Source organism: Anas platyrhynchos, chromosome 1 (genome assembly GCF_047663525.1).
Source record: "Anas platyrhynchos isolate ZD024472 breed Pekin duck chromosome 1, IASCAAS_PekinDuck_T2T, whole genome shotgun sequence".
NCBI classification, from domain to species: domain Eukaryota; kingdom Metazoa; phylum Chordata; class Aves; order Anseriformes; family Anatidae; genus Anas; species Anas platyrhynchos.
Genome location: NC_092587.1, coordinates 206,706,618 through 206,723,863, shown reverse-complemented (window position 1 = coordinate 206,723,863; position 17,246 = coordinate 206,706,618). Strand labels below are relative to the sequence as shown.

Sequence of the window (17,246 nt, the reverse complement as noted above, 5' to 3'; positions counted from 1 at the left end):
TTACTAGCACCCTTGGAGCCTGACCCACCAGCCAGTTGTTCACCCAGCACATTAGGAACCTGTCTAGCTGTGTGCTGCACATTTAGTCCTGAGGGATACTTTGAGAAACCGTATCAAACGCTTTGCCGAAATACAAAAAGATTTCATCAGCTGCCATCCCTTGGTCAACTATGTGGGTAACTTTGTCATGAAAGGAAATTAAGTTCGTTAAGCGGGGCCTTCCCCTCATGAACCCTCTGCTTGCTGTGACCAGGGACTGCCTTGTCCCTCAGGTGCTTTTCAATAACTCCTGGGATAATTTTCTCCATGATTTTACCAGGCACTGAAATGAGACTGACAGGTCTGTCCTTACCAGGGTCTTCTTTCTCGCTCTTGCTGAAAACTGGAACCACATTTGCCATCTCCCAATAGACCGGGATCTCTCTGGATTCCCAAGACCATTGGAAAGTAATTGAGAGAGGATTTTCCTCCCAGACAACAGGTATGTGAATTGGGGCCCTGCTTCCCAAGATGTGGCTGACCTTGCTTGCTGATGGGCAGTAGAGAGTAACTGCTTTCTCTTTGCTTCCGTGTGGATTGGCTTTTCTTTTTCTTTTTCTTTTTCTTTTTCTTTTTCTTTTGCATTTCAATTTTCCTTCTCTCAACCCCTTAGCCTTTTTCTTTGTGTCATCCTTTCTGCCTCCCCTCTGTCCCTGAGGAGCAATGAGAGAGCAGTTGTGGTTTTAGTTAGACATCGATGTGAAACCACGGCAGCCTTTTGGCATCCATTGAGAGGCTCAGGGGGTGGAGATGACAAGAAATTTGACCAGAGTGCTTCAGAGGAGCTTACAATGATCATATTTGTCGAACATATTTGTTGATTTACTGCCCACAATGTTGTCTGGTTTGCTCTTAATATCTTTCAGTGTGATCCTGCGTGATCCTGTGCCGTGTTCTCTCTTTTGCTATTTATCATATCTGAGGGCTTGTTAAAAGCTGTGTGCATTTGTGTTTTTTTTTTCAGTTTGCTGTTCTGTGAATCTGTATTGGCAAGGTCTTGATAGAGGGGGGCTGCTGAGGTGGCCTCTGTGAGAAGGTCAGTGCAGCAGGAGGGCAGGAGGTGCTCCAGGCACGCAGCAAAAGTTCCCCTGCGGCCACTGGAGAGGCCCCTGGTGGAGCAGGCTGTCCCCCTGCACCCATGGGTCCCCCACGGAGCAGATCTCCACGCTGCAGACCCCCATGGGTGGAGGAGCCCCCGCTGGAGCAGGTGGATGGGGTCTGGGGGGAGCTGCCACCCACCCGTGGGGGCCCCGTGCTGGAGCAGGAGGAGGCCCCGGGCCGGAGCTGCAGCCCGTTCAGAGGAGCCCACATGGAGCAGGGGGCTGGGCGGAGCTGCCATGGGCTAGGTCACCCCAGACACCGTTGGGCCACTTCAACACAAAGCCAGGGCCACCTCTCCTCCCTTTGGGGCTGCCACTGCCCCCGGCCCCTCCGGGCACTGTCGCCACCAGTCCCGCAGCCGGCCCTAGGCCCGGCGCCGGCGGCAGCGCCATGTTGTGGGCTGATCCCCGCAGGGCTGTTCTCTCGGGCACGCTGCGCTTGGCTCTGCCGTTCCCTCAAGCCTTCGGGCCTCGCACTGGGCACCAGAAGGCCTGCTGTGCTTGAAGCTACAGGCAGCTCAGCACCGCACAGCCGCTCGCTCCCCTCCTCCCCAGCAGGGCTGGGGAGAGAAGGGACACTTGGATCTGGCTGCAGGAGCTGGCACTGAGCTCACTCGCACACACAGAGGCCTCGCCAGGAGCTGGCACGTAGGCCTCTCAGCACGCGGACACATGGGAAAGGCTGCGAGTGTGCAAAGAGAAAAGCTTTAATGAGAGAAATGCGACGATAGGACACACAAACACTGACCGGCCCTTTTATACCCCAAACCTAACCCCTCAGCAGGCCCTCCTGCTCCTCCTTCTCTACACACCCCCTTGCCTCCACACAGCAGCTCCACGTTATTTCAAGCTCCCCAAGCTCCCCAAGCTCCCCAAGCTCCCCACCTCCCCAAGCTCCCCACCCGGAGGTGTTGCCTTCACCACGAGGCTCCCCTTCCCCTCACAGAGCCGGTGGCACGGGGCCCACGTTCCTCTGCAGCCATGGCTGGAGGAGCACGGGGAGCATGGCGGCGCCTGCCCAGGGCTGTGCCCTGTCCCCAGACATCTCCCGGGGGCACTCACCCTGCTGCCTGCCCTTACCCTTCAGCAGCGCACAGTTGTAGGTGCTGTGCGTGGTATGGGAGCGGAGATGGATGATGCTTCTGCTGAAGTAACTCATGACATTGGTGACCTTGAAGACCTCATAGGGTGGGATGAGGATTTCATCCTCAGTAGGGTAAAAGGAGAAATGCTTGATGGGGACACCGTAGCAGGTGTACACAATGAAGAAGGTGTCCTGGCCAAATTTCTGGGCAGCATTCTTCTGGAGGGAGGCAGAGGCGAACTGGCCGAAGCGGACGGTCTGGTGGCGGTGGGCCGTAAAGTGGATGCCCTTGACGCCACGGTAGACGTTGTAGCATCTGTGGCCCTGGGCATTCCGCAGAGTGTGCAGGGCCTCGGTCAGGAGGAAATGCATTGTCTTAAAGGGGAAGGATTGGAGGTAGTACCCGCGGGAGCGCCCACCCTCGCGCACAGCTGCGTTGAACTGGCTGTAGAGGCCTGTATTAGCAGTGTACGCCAGCACGGCCACCGCGTATTCCCTCCGCAGCACCTGCGGGTGGATGGAGTTGCCCCATTGCTTCCGCCACCTCTCGTCTGCTCTTCTCCAGGTGTCTGCATAAATGTGGTTTTTGAATTCCGCGTGGTGCAGTTTCTTCAGCGCAACCTCCATCTTGTATCTGCAACCCCGGTACTGGTCATCGAAGGAGTTCTGGGCCATGCCCATTGCCAACTTCTTTATGGGGCTGAGGTCTTGCTCACGGGTGCTTCTGGCGGCCAAGGTGCCAGCCAAGGTGCCGGCCAGCAGCACCCAGCCCAGGCCGAGGTGCTCCATGTGCAGGAAGCTCCGGGGGTCCAGCCACGAGCGGGGATGCCCCAGGCAGCGCAGGACCCGGTCCTCTGCAACCGGCTGAGCTCAGCCGCTGAGTGCAGCAGTACAGGGCACGGGCGTCTGCTAGGGGGAGAGCGCAGGGTCGGAGAAGGCTGCAGGGAGAAGCGGAGCAGATGCATCAGGGGCACCTCCAAAGCCGCCCATGGCCCCCCTGGCACCAGAGGGAAGCACCCCCAGTGTGTGTCCCCAGCCACGGCCACCTGGGTCTTCCCCACCCCGATACCGGCCCGGACTCCAGCCCAACTACTTGCATCAAACACCGCAGACACCTGGGTTCCCCCGTGCAGCCCCGACATCCTCTGAGGCCGCAGCATTTGTGCCAGGAGGAGCCCTGGTGCTGCAGTGAGATGTTACCTCTGCTCTGTTGCATGCAGGACCCACGGCTCGGCGCTGCTGCAGGGTGCGTGGAGCTGTATGCTCTGCCTTTTTATAGCAACCCCCAGACAGTTTGTGTTCCAGCCCCCCATGACCACCCAGTTGCTGCTGGGCTGTTGCAAAAGGCTGCAGGGAAACCAACAGGAAATCGCCTCTTATCAGTTGCCCATGCTCTAGTGCATGCGTGTGTGGGTCCCAGTCCCTTGGGTGCTGAGAGGTGAGGCGCAGGCTCTGCAGCCCTCAGTGCAGAGGGGCTCCTACAGGAGCAGACACTGGCTTGTCCTGGTTTTGGCTGGGATCGAGTTGCTTTTCATCACCGTAGCTGGTGTGGGGCTTTGGTTTTAGGATGAGAATGGTGCTGATAACACACTGCTGGCTTAGATGCTGCTGAGCAGTGCTGACACAGCCAAGGACTTCTGTGCTGCTCACACTGCCCTGGCAGCGGGCAGGCTGGGGGTGCAGCAGGAGCTGGGAGGGGACAGGCCCAGGACAGCTGACCGCAACTGGCCAAAGGGGTATTCCCCACCATGTGGGGTCATGCTGGACAATATATAGGGGTGGCTAGCTGGGGAGGGGGCGCAGGGTGCCCAGGGATAAGCTGGGCATCCGTCAGCAGGTGGTGAGCAATTGCATTGTGCATCGCTTGCTTTGTACGTGTTATTATTTTTACTATTACTATTTTTAGTTTTAATATTGTTATTGTTATATTTTTTTTCTGTCCTATTAAACTGTCTTCATCTCAACTCACAAGCTTTTACTTCCCCTCCCCTCCCATTCTCTCCCCCATCCCACTTGGGGATGAAGAAGAGCAAACGGCTCTGTGGTGCTGAGCTGCTGGCCGGTTAAACCACAGCAGTCCTTTGATGTCCAGCACGGGGCCCAAAGGGTTGAGATAAGGACAGATCCGACCACAGCGTGTTAAAACAAAATTGTTGTTTAACAATTGTAATTTGTAAACCTTAGCTTCTCACACGGCTTGCTTAGAATGCAGAGGAACTCCCACTCGGACTGGGGAGGGGGAAGAAGACGAGGCAGGCTGCTCCAGAGTGGCGGGGCCATCAGAGGAACAGGAAGATGAAGAGGAAGGTATCATGAGAGCATCAGGAACTACCCGATGCCTATTCCAGCATGAGCTATGAGATAGGCGAAAAGATTTCAGTCGTTGTCCAGGTGAGCACCTTGTCACCTGGCTGCTCTGGTGCTGGGACAGCGGAGCCACCTCCCTTGACCTGCTGGCCATGCTCCTTTTAATGCCCGCCAGGATCTTGTTGGCCCTCTTGGCCACCAGGGCACACTGCTGGCTCATGGCCAGCCTGTCACCCATCAGGATCCCCAGGTCCTTCTCCACAGAGCTCCTCTCCAGCAGGTCATCCCCCAGCCTATACTGATAACATTCAGTTGAGTTGTTCCTTCCCAGGTGCAGGACTCTACACTTGGTCTTGTTAAACCTTACTTGGTTTCTCCCTGCTCATCTCTCCAGCCTGTCCAGGTCTCACTGAATGGCAGCACAACATTCTGGTGTGTCAGCCACTCCTCCCAGCCTTGTATCATCGCTGTACTTTTTGAGGGTGGACACTATTCCTTAGTCAAGGTCATCGAAGAAGGTGTTGAACAAGACTGGACCTGGCCCTGACTGCTGGGGAACACCGTTAGTCACAGGTCTCCAGCCAGACTCTGTGCTGTTGATCGCCACCTTCTGAGCTCAGCCAGTCAGCCACTTCTCAACCCACCTTACTGTCCACTCCTCTGTCCCACACTTTCTCAGTTTTGTTACCAAGATGTTGTGGGAGACAGTACCAGAAGCATTTGCTGAAGTCACAGAATCACAGAATCACAGAATTTCTAGGTTGGAAGAGACCTCAAGATCGAGTCCAACCTCTGACCTAATGCTAACAGTCCCCACTAAACCATATCCCTAAGCTCTACATCTAAACGTCTTTTAAAGGCTTCCAGGGATGGTGACTCCACCACTTCCCTGGGCAGCCTGTTCCAATGCCTCACAACCCTTTCGGTAAAGAAGTTCTTCCTAACATCCAACCTAAAACTCCCCTGGCGCAACTTAAGCCCATTCCCTCTCGTCCTGTCACCAGGCACGTGGGAGAACAGGCCAACCCCCACCTTGCTACAGCCTCCTTTAAGGTATCTGTAGAGAGCAATAAGGTCGCCCCTGAGCCTCCTCTTCTCCAGGCTGAACAAGCCCAGCTCCTTCAGCTGCTCCTCGTAGGACTTGTTCTCCAGGCCCCTCACCAGCTTCGTCGCCCTTCTCTGGACCCGCTCAAGCACCTCGATGTCCTTCTTGTAGTGAGGGGCCCAAAACTGAACACAGTTCTCGAGGTGCGGCCTCACCAGAGACGAGTACAGGGGGATGATCACCTCCCTAGCCCTGCTGGTCACACTGTTTCTGATACAAGCCAGGATGCCGTTGGCCTTCTTGGCCACCTGAGCACACTGCTGGCTCATATTCAGCCGACTGTCCACCATCACTCCCAGGTCCTTCTCTGCCTGGCAGCTCTCCAACCACTCATCTCCCAGCCTGTAGCTCTGCTTGGGGTTATTGCGCCCCAGGTGCAGGACCCGGCACTTGGCCTTGTTGAACTTCATGCAGTTGACCTCAGCCCATCGGTGCAGCCTATCCAGATCCTCCTGCAGAGCCTTCCTACCCTCGAGCAGATCGACGTGTGGGTAGACCACTCCTGGGCCATTAAGATTTCCTTCTTGAAGAGCGCCCAGCCTTCCTGGACTCCTCTGCCCTTCAGGACCGCCTCCCAAAGGACTCTGCCAACCAGTGTCCTGAACAGTTCAAAGTGATCCCTCTGGAAGTCCAGTTCAGCGGTTTTACTGGTCCCCTTCCTGGCTTCTCCAAGAATGGAGAACTCTACCATTTCATCGTCACTCTGCCCAAGACATCTCCCTTGCTGAAGTCAAGGGGGATGAAATCCACTGCTCTCCCCCCATCTACCCAGCTGGTGATACCATCATAGAAGGCAATGAGGTTGGCCTATGGAACAAGCTGTTCCATACCAGTGCTGTTCTAGCTCCAAGTGCAGACAACAGCACTGCATGGGTGGCCGCAGGGAATGATAACATCCCAGCTAGACTCAGTATGGGCTGGCAGCAGGGGACAAGCCAGGACTGTCAGCCTCGTGTGGTCCAGAGCTGAGGACAGCATCTCCACCCTCACGGCCTTGGTGCCCGGTGCAGTTGCAGGGGTGGAGATGGTCCCCATGCCCCATGAGCTCTGCACCAGGGCCGGTGTCCCACCAGAGGGGGGACGAGGGGAGCTTGGCCATGCCCCATGGCTCGGTGGCTGGGGCTGCTGTCCCCGTGCCCCTGCAGAAGTGGCACCGTGGAGGTGAGCACTGCAGGATGTCCAAGCAAAGACATCCTCAGCATTCGGAGGGTGCAAGCAGAGCAAGCAGTGGGGAAGGGCCCATGCTGGGGCAGATGGCACGACACAATGGAGGTGTCCATCCCACCCGAGGGGCTCCTTCAGCAGTGGATGAATCGTGGCTGTGCTGGTTTTAGTCAGGTGGGCAGCCGAGCTCCACCTCTGCTGCTCTATCACTCCTCCTCCTCAAAGGGGAAGGGGAAGGAAATACAATGGAAAGGACTCAAGGGTTGAGATAAGGACAGGGAGATCGCTCAACCATTATCGTAAAAAGCAAAACAGACTCAGAGTAGGAAGATGAGTATCATTTATTGCCTATTACTAACAAGCTAGAGCAGTTAGAAAACAAACAAAAAAACAAACTCCAGCACCTTCCCCTCATCCACCTCTTCCACCTCCTCCCCCCGAGCAGTGCAGGGGAAGGGGCAATGGGGGCCGCGGTCAGTCCCTGACGCTTCATCCCCGCCGCCCCTCACGGTCCCTCTGTGCCCCTGCTCCCTGTGGGGTCCCTCCCATGGATGCCGTCCTTCCCCAACTGATCCTTCAGGGGCTTCAAGAACTGCTCCCACACGGCTCCGTCCCACAGGGTCCATCCCCCAGTCCCAAACTACTCCAGCACGGGGCCCCCACGGGTGCTGGCAGCTGCCCCCAGCCCCCTGCTCCTGCGTGGGCTCCTCCACCCATGGCTGCAGCTCCAGCCTGGGGCCTGCTCCTGCGGGGGCTCTCCATGGGCCGCAGCCTCCTCCAGGCCACATCCACCTGCTCCACCGGGGGCTCCTCCACCCATGGGGGGGCTGCAGCGTGGAGATCTGCTCCATGTGGGACCCATGGGTGCAGGGGGACAGCCTGCTCCACCAGGGGCCTCTCCCTGCACAGGCCGCAGGGGAACTTGTGCTCTGGTTCATGGAGCACCTCCTGCCCTCCTGCTGCACTGACCTTCTCACAGAGGCCACCCCTGCAGCCCCCCGCTACCAAGACCTTGCCAATACAGATTTACAGAACAACAAAATGAAAAAAACACAAATGCACACAGCTTTTAACAAGCCCTCGGATATGATAAATAGCAAAAGAGAGAACACGGCACAGGATCACGCAGGATCACACTGAAAGATATTAAGAGCAAACCAGACAAGATTGTGGGCAGCAAATCAACAGATATGTTCGACAAATATGATCATTGTAAGCTCCTCTGAAGCACTCTGGTCCAATTTCTTGTTATCTCCACCCCCTGAGCCTCTCAATGGATGCCAAAAGGCTGCCGTGGTTTCACATCGATGTCTAACTAAAAACCACAACTGCTCTCTCATTGCTCCTCAGAGACAGAGGGGAGGCAGAAAGGATGACACAAAGAAAAAGGCTAAGGGGTTGATAGAAGGAAAATTGAAATGCAAAAGAAAAAAAAATACTAAAAAAAAAAAAAAGTAATTTACTCAATTACTTTCCAATGGTCTTGGGAATCCAGAGAGATCCCGGTCTATTGGGAGATGGCAAATGTGGTTCCAGTTTTCAGCAAGAGCGAGAAAGAAGACCCTGGTAAGGACAGACCTGTCAGTCTCATTTCAGTGCCTGGTAAAATCATGGAGAAAATTATCCCAGGAGTTATTGAAAAGCACCTGAGGGACAAGGCAGTCCCTGGTCACAGCAAGCAGAGGGTTCATGAGGGGAAGGCCCCGCTTAACGAACTTAATTTCCTTTCATGACAAAGTTACCCACATAGTTGACCAAGGGATGGCAGCTGATGAAATCTTTTTGTATTTCGGCAAAGCGTTTGATACGGTTTCTCAAAGTATCCCTCAGGACTAAATGTGCAGCACACAGCTAGACAGGTTCCTAATGTGCTGGGTGAACAACTGGCTGGTGGGTCAGGCTCCAAGGGTGCTAGTAAATGGGGTTACATCAGGCTGACGGCCAGTTACTCGTGGGGTTCCCTGGGGCTCTGTTTTGGGGCCAGTTTTTGTCAATGTTTTCATAAATGAAAACACATTTATTTTTATAAATGAAAATTATGTTATTTATTTTCATAAATGAAAGCATTGACATTCATAAATTTCGTTTCTGTGTCTGGGGGACTGCTGCTGGAAATTGGAGCAGGAATTTTATCCGACAAAACCCCTTTGTGATTGTTTGTCCTAGCAACTCACATCTCCGCAGGTATCAGTACAGGCTGGGCGATGACCTGCTGGAGAGGAGCTCTGAGGAGAAGAAACTGAGGGTCCTGGTGGGTGACAGGTTGTCCATGAGGCAGCAGTGTGCCCTGGTGGCCAAGAGGGCCAAGGGGATCCTGGCGGGCATCAAAAGGAGCGTGGCCAGCAGGTCAAGGCAGGTGATCCTCCCCCTCTGCTCTGCCCTGGTCAGGCCTCACCTGGAGTACTGGGTCCAGTTCTGGGCTCCCTGGTACAAGAAAGACAGGGATCTCCTGGAAAGAGTCCAGCGGAGGGCCACAAGGATGATCCGGGGCCTGGAGCATCTTCCCTTTGAGGAGAGGCTGAGAGACCTGGGGCTGTGCAGCCTGGAGAAGAGAGGACTGAGAGGGGATCTCCTCAATGTGTACAAATACCTGAGGGGTGGGAGGCAGAGGGATTTGGCCAACCTCTTTCCAGTGGTCTGTGGGGACAGGACAAGGGGCAGTGGCCACAAAATGGAGCCCAGGCAGTTCCGCACCAACACGCGAAAGAACTTCTTCCCAGTGAGGGTGACGGAGCTCTGGGACAGGCTGCCCAGGGAGGCTGTGGGGTCTCCTTCTCTGGGGATGTTCAAGGCCTGTCCCTGTTGTAGTGGGTTTACGTGGCAAGGCTTTGGTAGCAGGGGGCCATAGGGGTGGTTTCTGTGAGAAAGATCTAGAAGCCGCCCCATGTTTGGGAAGGGCCCCATTGTTTTCCAAATCTGAGCCAATAAGCGATGTTGTTTTGCGCCTCTGTGAGAGCATATTTAAGACAGGGAAAAAACTGCTGCGCCACACAGCAGCCGGGAGAGTCAAGGGAGTGAGAAACAGCCTTGCAGGTGCCAAGGTCAGTGTAGAAGGAGGGGGAGAGGTGCTCCAGGCGCCGGAGCAGAAGTCCCCTGTGGCCTGTGGTGAGGACCATGGTGAAGCAGGATGTCCCCCTGCAGCCCATGGAGTACCACGGTGGAGCAGGGTTCCACGCTGCAGCCCGTGGAGGAGACCACGGTGGAGCAGGTGGCCCTGCACCGACGGAGGCTGCCGCCTGTGGAAGACCCCTGCCGGAGCAGATTCCGGGCCGGACCTGTAGCCCGTGGAGAGGAGACCACGCAGGAGCAGGTGATCTGGCAGGAGCTGCTGCCCGTAGGGGAGTCAGGTTGGAGCAGTTTTCTCCTGAGGGATGGACCCCGTGGTACGGACCCATATCTGGAGCAGTTCTGGAAGAGCTGCTGCCTGTGGGAAGCCCACGCCGGATCAGTTCGTCAAGGACTGCATCCCGTGGGTGGGACCCCACAGCACAGGGGACGAGAGTGACCGAGAAGGAGCGGCAGAGAAGAAGTGCTGTAGACTGACCATAACCCCCATTCCCCCGTTCCCCTGCGCCGCTCGGGGGGAGGAGGTGGAAGAGGGTGGATGGGGGGGGAGGTGCTTTTGGTTTCTTTCCTTTGTTTCTCACTTCTCTAGCTTGTTAGTAATGAGTAATAAATCTTACTATCTGTCTTCTTATGCTGAGTCTGGTTTGCCCGTTACACTAATTATTGCGTGATTTTCTCGTCCTTATCTCAATCCTTGAGCCCCTTTCACATATTTTCTCCCCATTCCTCTTTGAGGAGGGGAGTGAGAGAGCGGCTGTGGTGGAGCTCGGCTGCCCACTCGAGCAGAACCACGACACCTGTCTGGACACCTACCTGGGCAGAAAGCTCTAGGGAACTGCTTTGGCAGGGGGTTGGACCCGATGATCTCCTGAGGTCACCTCCAACACCTCCATTTCCGTGATTCTGTGGTTCTGGGATCTTCCTTGAAAGCACACCTTCCCTTCACACCTGACACAAGACAACTCCAGAACGCCACCTTCCCTGGCAAGGGATCCCAGCTGCCTGGCTTCCCTGCCCTCTAATTGCAGACCATGGCTCCGCTGTCCCAGCACCAGAGCAGCCAGGTGACAAGGTGCTCACCTGGACAACGACTGAAATCTTTTCGCCTATCTCATAGCTCATGCTGGAATAGGCATCGGGTAGTTCCTGATGCTCTCATGATACCTTCCTCTTCATCTTCCTGTTCCTCTGATGGCCCCGCCACTCTGGAGCAGCCTGCCTCGTCTTCTTCCTCCTCCCCAGTCCGAGTGGGAGTTCCTCTGCATTCTAAGCAAGCCGTGTGAGAAGCTAAGGTTTACAAATTACAATTGTTAAACAACAATTTTGTTTGAACACGCTGTGGTCAGATCTGTCCTTATCTCAACCCTTCGGGCCCCATGCTGGACATCAAACGACTGCTGTGGTTTAACCGGCCAGCAGCTCAGCACCACAGAGCCGTTTGCTCTTCTTCACCCCCAAGTGGGATGGGGGAGAAAATTGGGGGGGTGGGGAGGGCGCTACCCCTATATATTGTTCATCATGACCCCACATGGTGTGGAATACCCCTTTGGCCAGTTGGGGTCAGCTGTCCTGGGCCTGTCCCCTCCCAGCTCCTGCTGCACCCCCAGCCTGCCCGCTGCCAGGGTAGTGTGAGCAGCGCAGAAGTCCTTGGCTGTGTCAGCACTGCTCAGCAGCATCTAAGCCAGCAGTGTGTTATCAGCACCATTCTCATCCTAAAACCAAAGCCCCACACCAGCTACGGTGATGAAAAGCAACTCGATCCCAGCCAAAACAAGGACAAGCCAGTGTCTGCTCCTGCGGGAGCCCCTCTGCACTGAGGGCTGCAGAGCCTGCGCCTCACCTCTCAGCACGCATGGGACTGGGACCCACACACGCACACCCTAGAGCATGGGCAACTGATAAGAGGCAATTTCCTGTTGGTTTCCCTGCAGCCTTTTGCAACAGCCCAGCAGCAACTGGGTGGTCATGGGGGGCTGGCACACAAACTGTCTGGGGGTTGCTATAAAAAGGCAGAGCAGCCAGCTCCACGCACCCTGCAGCAGCGCCGAGCCGTGGGTCCTGCATGCAACAGAGCAGAGGTAACATCTCACTGCAGCACCAGGGCTCCTCCTGGCACAAACACTGCGGCCTCAGAGGATGTCGGGGCTGCACGGGGGAACCCAGGTGTCTGCGGTGTTTGATGCAAGTAGTTGGGCTGGAGTCCGGGCCGGTATCGGGGTGGGGAAGACCCAGGTGGCCGTGGCTAGGGACACACACTGCGGGTGCTTCCCTCTGGTGCCAGGGGGACCATGGGCGGCTTTGGAGGTGCCCCTGATGCATCTGCTCCGCTTCTCCCTGCAGCCTTCTCTGACCCTGCGCTCTCCCCCTAGCAGACGCCCGTGCCCTGTACTGCTGCACTGAGCGGCTGAGCTCAGCCGGTTGCAGAGGACCGGGTCCTGCGCTGCCTGGGGCATCCCCGCTCGTGGCTGGATCCCCGGAGCTTCCTGCACATGGAGCACCTCGGCCTGGGCTGGGTGCTGCTGGCCGGCACCTTGGCTGGCACCTCGGCCGCCAGCAGCACCCGTGAGCAAGACCCCGGCCCCATCAGGGAGGTGGCGATGGACATGGCCCAGAACTCCTTCGATGACCAGTACCAGGGCTGCACATACAGTATGCTGGAGGCACTTAGAATGGTGAACCGCACTGAATTCCAAAACCCGGTCTATGCAGACTCCTGGAGAAAAGCAGAGGGGAGGTGGTGGAAGCAATGGGGCAACTCCAACCACCCGCAGGTGCTGCAGCGGGAGTACGCGGTGGCCGTGCTGGCGTACACTGCTGGCACAGGCCTGTACCGCCAGTTCAACGCAGCTGTGCGTGAGGGTGGTCGCTCCCACGATTACTACCTCCAATCCTTCCACTTCAAGACGCTGCATTTCCTCCTGACCAACGCTGTGCACACCCTGAGGTATGCCCACGGTTTCAGATGTTGCAACGTCTACCGTGGTGTCAAGGGCATCCGCTTTACGGCCCAGATCAACCAGTCTGTCCGCTTCGGCCAGTTCGCCTCTGCCACCTTCAGGAGGAATGCTGCCCAGCAATTTGGCAATGACACCTTCTTCTTTGTGTACACCTGTTATAGTGCCATCATTGGCAAATTATCCCTTTATGCTAATCAGCGCGAAGTCCTCATCCCACCCTATGAGGTCTTCAAGGTCATCAACGTCACCCGTTACACAAACGAAACCCACATCCATCTCCAATCCACTGGTGCAAACAGCACCTACAACTGTGCACTGGTGAATAGTACGGGCAGCCAGCAGGGTGGGTGCCCCCGGGAGATGGCTGGGGACAGGGCACAGCCCTGGGCAGGCGCCGCCGTGCTCCCCGCGCTCCTCCAGCCATGGCTGCAGAGGAACGGGGGCCCCGTGCCACCGGCTCTGTGAGGGGAAGGGGAACCTCGTGGTGAAGGCAACACCTCCGTGTGGGGAGCTCGGGGAGCCTGGGGAGCTTGGAGAGCCTGGGGAGCTTGAAATAACGTGGAGCTGCTGTGCGGAGGCATGGGGGTGTGTAGAGAAGGAGGAGCAGGAGGACCTGCTGAGGGGTTAGGTTTGGGGTATAAAAGGGCCGGTCAGTGTTTGTGTGTCCTATCGTCGCATTTCTCTCATTAAAGCTTTTCTCTTTGCACACTCGCAGCCTTTCCCATGTGTCCGCGTGCTGAGAGGCCTACGTGCCAGCTCCTGGCGAGGCCTCTGTATGTGCGAGTGAGCTCAGTGCCAGCTCCTGCAGCCAGATCCAAGTGTCCCTTCTCTCCCCAGCCCTGCTGGGGAGGAGGGGAGCGAGCGGCTGTGCGGTGCTGAGCTGCCTGTAGCTTCAAGCACAGCAGGCCTTCTGGTGCCCAGTGCGAGGCCCGAAGGCTTGAGGGAACGGCAGAGCCAAGCGCAGCGTGCCCGAGAGAACAGCCCTGCGGGGATCAGCCCACAACACGGCGCTGCCGCCAGCGCCGGGCCTAGGGCCGGCTGCGGGACTGGTGGCGACAGTGCCCGGAGGGGCCGGGGGCAGTGGCAGCCCCACAGGGAGGAGAGGTGGCCCTGGCTTTGTGTTGAAGTGGCCCAACGGTGTCTGGGGTGACCTGGCCCCTGGCAGCTCCCTGTCCTCATCTTCCCCAAGCTGCTGAGGAGCAGAAGGAGCAGCTCCGAGCCCAGAAGACACCCGGAGAACATCCGCTGCCATCTTGTCTGCAGGGACAGAGCGGATAAAAGTGCAAAGCCAGGGCAGCTCAGAGCCAGTGCCCTGCTCTGCACCGCAGGGCTGCCCAGCTCCATGCAGGGGGTGAGCCCTCACCCAGGGGGAGCCACCACAGCGCTGGGGACATGGCAGCGAGCAGGGGCTGTGAGCTGGTATTGCCGTGCTGGGCAGCTGAACTCCACCACAACCACTCTCTCACTCCCCCTTGTTAGAAGAGGAGGGAAAGAAGTAAAGGAAAGAACAACTTGCAGGTTGAGATGCAGATAATTTAATTAAAAGGAAAAATGATTATTAAGGAATGATTATTATTATTACTAAAATATTTTAAGTAAAGGGAAAAAAAATGAAAGGGGAAAAGGGAGGGGAAAAGGGGGGCGGAGGGAACACAAAACAACAAAGCAAAACAAGTAGAGGCTGTGTGGAAGTACAGAGGACAGAAATTGCTCTCTACTTCCCACAAATGAGCGGTGCTTGACCACGTCCATGAAGCAGGGCCTCAACGCATGGAGACGGTGTTGAGGAGGAGGACCGATGTTTTCCCAGCGAGAGCCCACCCCTCCCCTCTTCTTCCTGTTCCCACCTTTTATTGCTGAGTGTGACACCACATGGTATGGAATGTCCCTTTGGTTGGTTTAGGTCAGCTGCGTGGTAATGTTCCTTTTTCACTTTTTGCCCACCCCCTAGGAGGGTTAGAGAGAGTCCTGGTGCTGTGTCAGCACTGCTCAGCAGCAGACACAACCCTGCTGTGATCCAGAATCCCAGAATCACGGAAATGGAGGGGTTGGAGGTGACCTCAGGAGATCATCGGGTCCAACCCCCTGCCAAAGCAGTTCCCTGGAGCAGGCTGCCCAGGTAGGTGTCCAGACAGGGACAGGCCTTGAATATCCCCAGAGAAGGAGACCCCACAGCCTGCCTGGGCTGCCTGTCCCAGAGCTCCGTCACCCTCACTGGGAAGAAGTTCTTTCGCGTGTTGGTGCGGAACTGCCTGGGCTCCATTTTGTGGCCATTGCCCCTTGCCCTGTCCCCACAAACCACTGGAAAGAGGTTGGCCAAATCCCTTTGTCTCCCACCCCTCAGGTATTTGTATACATTGAGGACATCCCCTCTCAGTCCTCTCTTCTCCAGGCTGAACAGCCCCAGGTTTCTCAGCCTCTTCTCATAGGGAAGATGCTCCAGGCCCCGGATCATCTTTGTGGCCCTCCGCTGGACTCTTTCCAGGAGATCCCTGTCTTTTGTACCGGGGAGCCCAGAACTGGACCCAGTACTCCAGGTGAGGCCTGACCAGGGCAGAGCAGAGGGGGAGGATCTCCTGCCTTGACCTGCTGGCCACGCTCCTTTTAATGCCCGCCAGGATCTTGTTGGCCCTCTTGGCCACCAGGGCCTGATACCTGTACTGATACCTGTACTGATACCTGCAGAGATGTGAGTTGCTAGGACAAACAATCACAAAGGGGTTTTGTCGGATAAAACTCCTGCTCCTATTTTCACTAGCAGTCCTCCAGACACAGAAATGAAATTTCTGAATGTCAATGCTTTCGTTTATGAAAATAAATAACATAATTTTCATTTATAAAAATAAATGTCAATGTTTTTCTTTATAAAAACATTGACAAAAACTGGCCCCAAAACAGAGCCCCGGGGAACCCCATGAGTAACTGGCCGTCAGCCTCATGTAACCCCATTTACTAGCACCCTTGGAGCCTGACCCACCAGCCAGTTGTTCACCCAGCACATTAGGAACCTGTCTAGCTGTGTGCTGCACATTTAGTCCTGAGGGAAACTTTGAGAAACCGTATCAAACGCTTTGCCAAAATACAAAAAGATTTCATCAGCTGCCATCCCTTGGTCAACTATGTGGGTAACTTTGTCATGAAAGGAAATTAAGTTCGTTAAGCGGGGCCTTCCCCTCATGAACCCTCTGCTTGCTGTGACCAGGGACTGCCTTGTCCCTCAGGTGCTTTTCAATAACTCCTGGGATAATTTTCTCCATGATTTTACCAGGCACTGAAATGAGACTGACAGGTCTGTAGTTACCAGGGTCTTCTTTCTCGCTCTTGCTGAAAACTGGAACCACATTTGCCATCTCCCAATAGACCAGGATCTCTCTGGATTCCCAAGACCATTGGAAAGTAGTTGAGAGAGGTTTTTCCTCCCAGACAACAGATATGTGTATTGGGGCCCTGCTTCCCAAGATGTGCCTGACCTTGCTTGCTGATGGGCAGTAAAGAGTAACTGCTTTCTCTTTGCTTCCGTGTGGATTGGCTTTTATTTTGTTTTTTCTTTTTCTTTTGTATTTCAATTTTCCTTCTCCCAACACATTAGCCTTTTTCTTTGTGTCATCCTTTCTGCCTCCCCTCTGTCTCTGAGGAGCAATGAGAGAGCAGTTGTGGTTTTTAGTTAGACATCGATGTGAAACCACAGCAGCCTTTTGGCATCCATTGAGAGGCTCAGGGGGGTGGAGATAACAAGAAATTTGACCAGAGTGCTTCAGAGGAGCTTACAATGATCATATTTGTCGAACATATTTTTTGTATTGCTGCCCACAATGTTGTCTGGTTTGCTCTTAATATCTTTCAGTGTGATGCTGCGTGATCCTGTGCTGTGTTCTCTCTTTTTTCTATTTATCATATCCGAGGGCTTGTTAAAAGCTGTGTGCATTTGTGTTTTTGTTTTTTTTTCAGTTTGCTGTTCTGTGAATCTGTATTGGCAAGGTCTTGGTAGTGTGGTTATGCTGAGGTGGTCTCTGTGAGAAGGTCAGTGCAGCAGGAGGCAGGAGGTGCTCCATGAACCAGAGCACAAGTTCCCCTGCGGCCTGTGCAGGGAGAGGCCCCTGGTGGAGCAGGCTGTCCCCCTGCACCCATGGGTCCCCCACGGAGCAGATCTCCACACTGCAGCCCCCCCATGGGTGGAGGAGCCCCCGGTGGAGCAGGTGGATGTGGCCTGGAGGAGGCTGCGGCCCATGGAGAGCCCCCGCAGGAGCAGGCCCCGGGCCGGAGCTGCAGCCATGGGTGGAGGAGCCCACGGGGAGCAGGGGGCTGGGGGGAGCTGCCAGCACCTGTGGGGGCCTTGTGCTGGAGCAGTTTGGGACTGGGGGATGGACCCCGTGGGACAGAGCCGTGTGGGAGCAGTTCTTGGAGCCCCTGAAGGATCAGTTGGG

At 55.8% G+C, this 17,246-nt stretch overlaps 2 protein-coding genes across 3 annotated transcripts; one reads left to right on the top strand and one right to left on the bottom strand.

Moving 5' to 3' along the window:
• Window positions 1-647: 647 nt before the first annotated feature.
• Window positions 648-4,037, bottom strand: LOC119716836 (erythroblast NAD(P)(+)--arginine ADP-ribosyltransferase-like). The gene is made up of 2 exons (XM_038178735.2): window positions 3,424-4,037; window positions 648-3,161 (listed from the first exon to the last, which is right to left on the bottom strand). The coding sequence occupies exon 2, from the start codon at window positions 3,010-3,012 to the stop codon at window positions 2,080-2,082; it is 933 nt and encodes a 310-aa protein (XP_038034663.2). The 5' UTR covers window positions 3,013-3,161; window positions 3,424-4,037; the 3' UTR covers window positions 648-2,079.
• A 7,765-nt stretch (window positions 4,038-11,802) lies between these two features.
• Window positions 11,803-14,172, top strand: LOC140001399 (NAD(P)(+)--arginine ADP-ribosyltransferase 2-like). Of its 2 annotated transcripts, none has more exons than XM_072033001.1 (2): window positions 11,803-11,943; window positions 12,206-14,172. In XM_072033001.1, the coding sequence occupies exon 2, from the start codon at window positions 12,355-12,357 to the stop codon at window positions 13,285-13,287; it is 933 nt and encodes a 310-aa protein (XP_071889102.1). In that variant the 5' UTR covers window positions 11,803-11,943; window positions 12,206-12,354; the 3' UTR covers window positions 13,288-14,172. The 2 variants fall into 2 exon arrangements, with proteins under 2 accessions (XP_071889102.1, XP_071889103.1); XM_072033002.1 differs by having other exon boundaries at window positions 11,874-11,943; window positions 12,235-14,172.
• The last annotated feature ends 3,074 nt before the right edge of the window (window positions 14,173-17,246 follow it).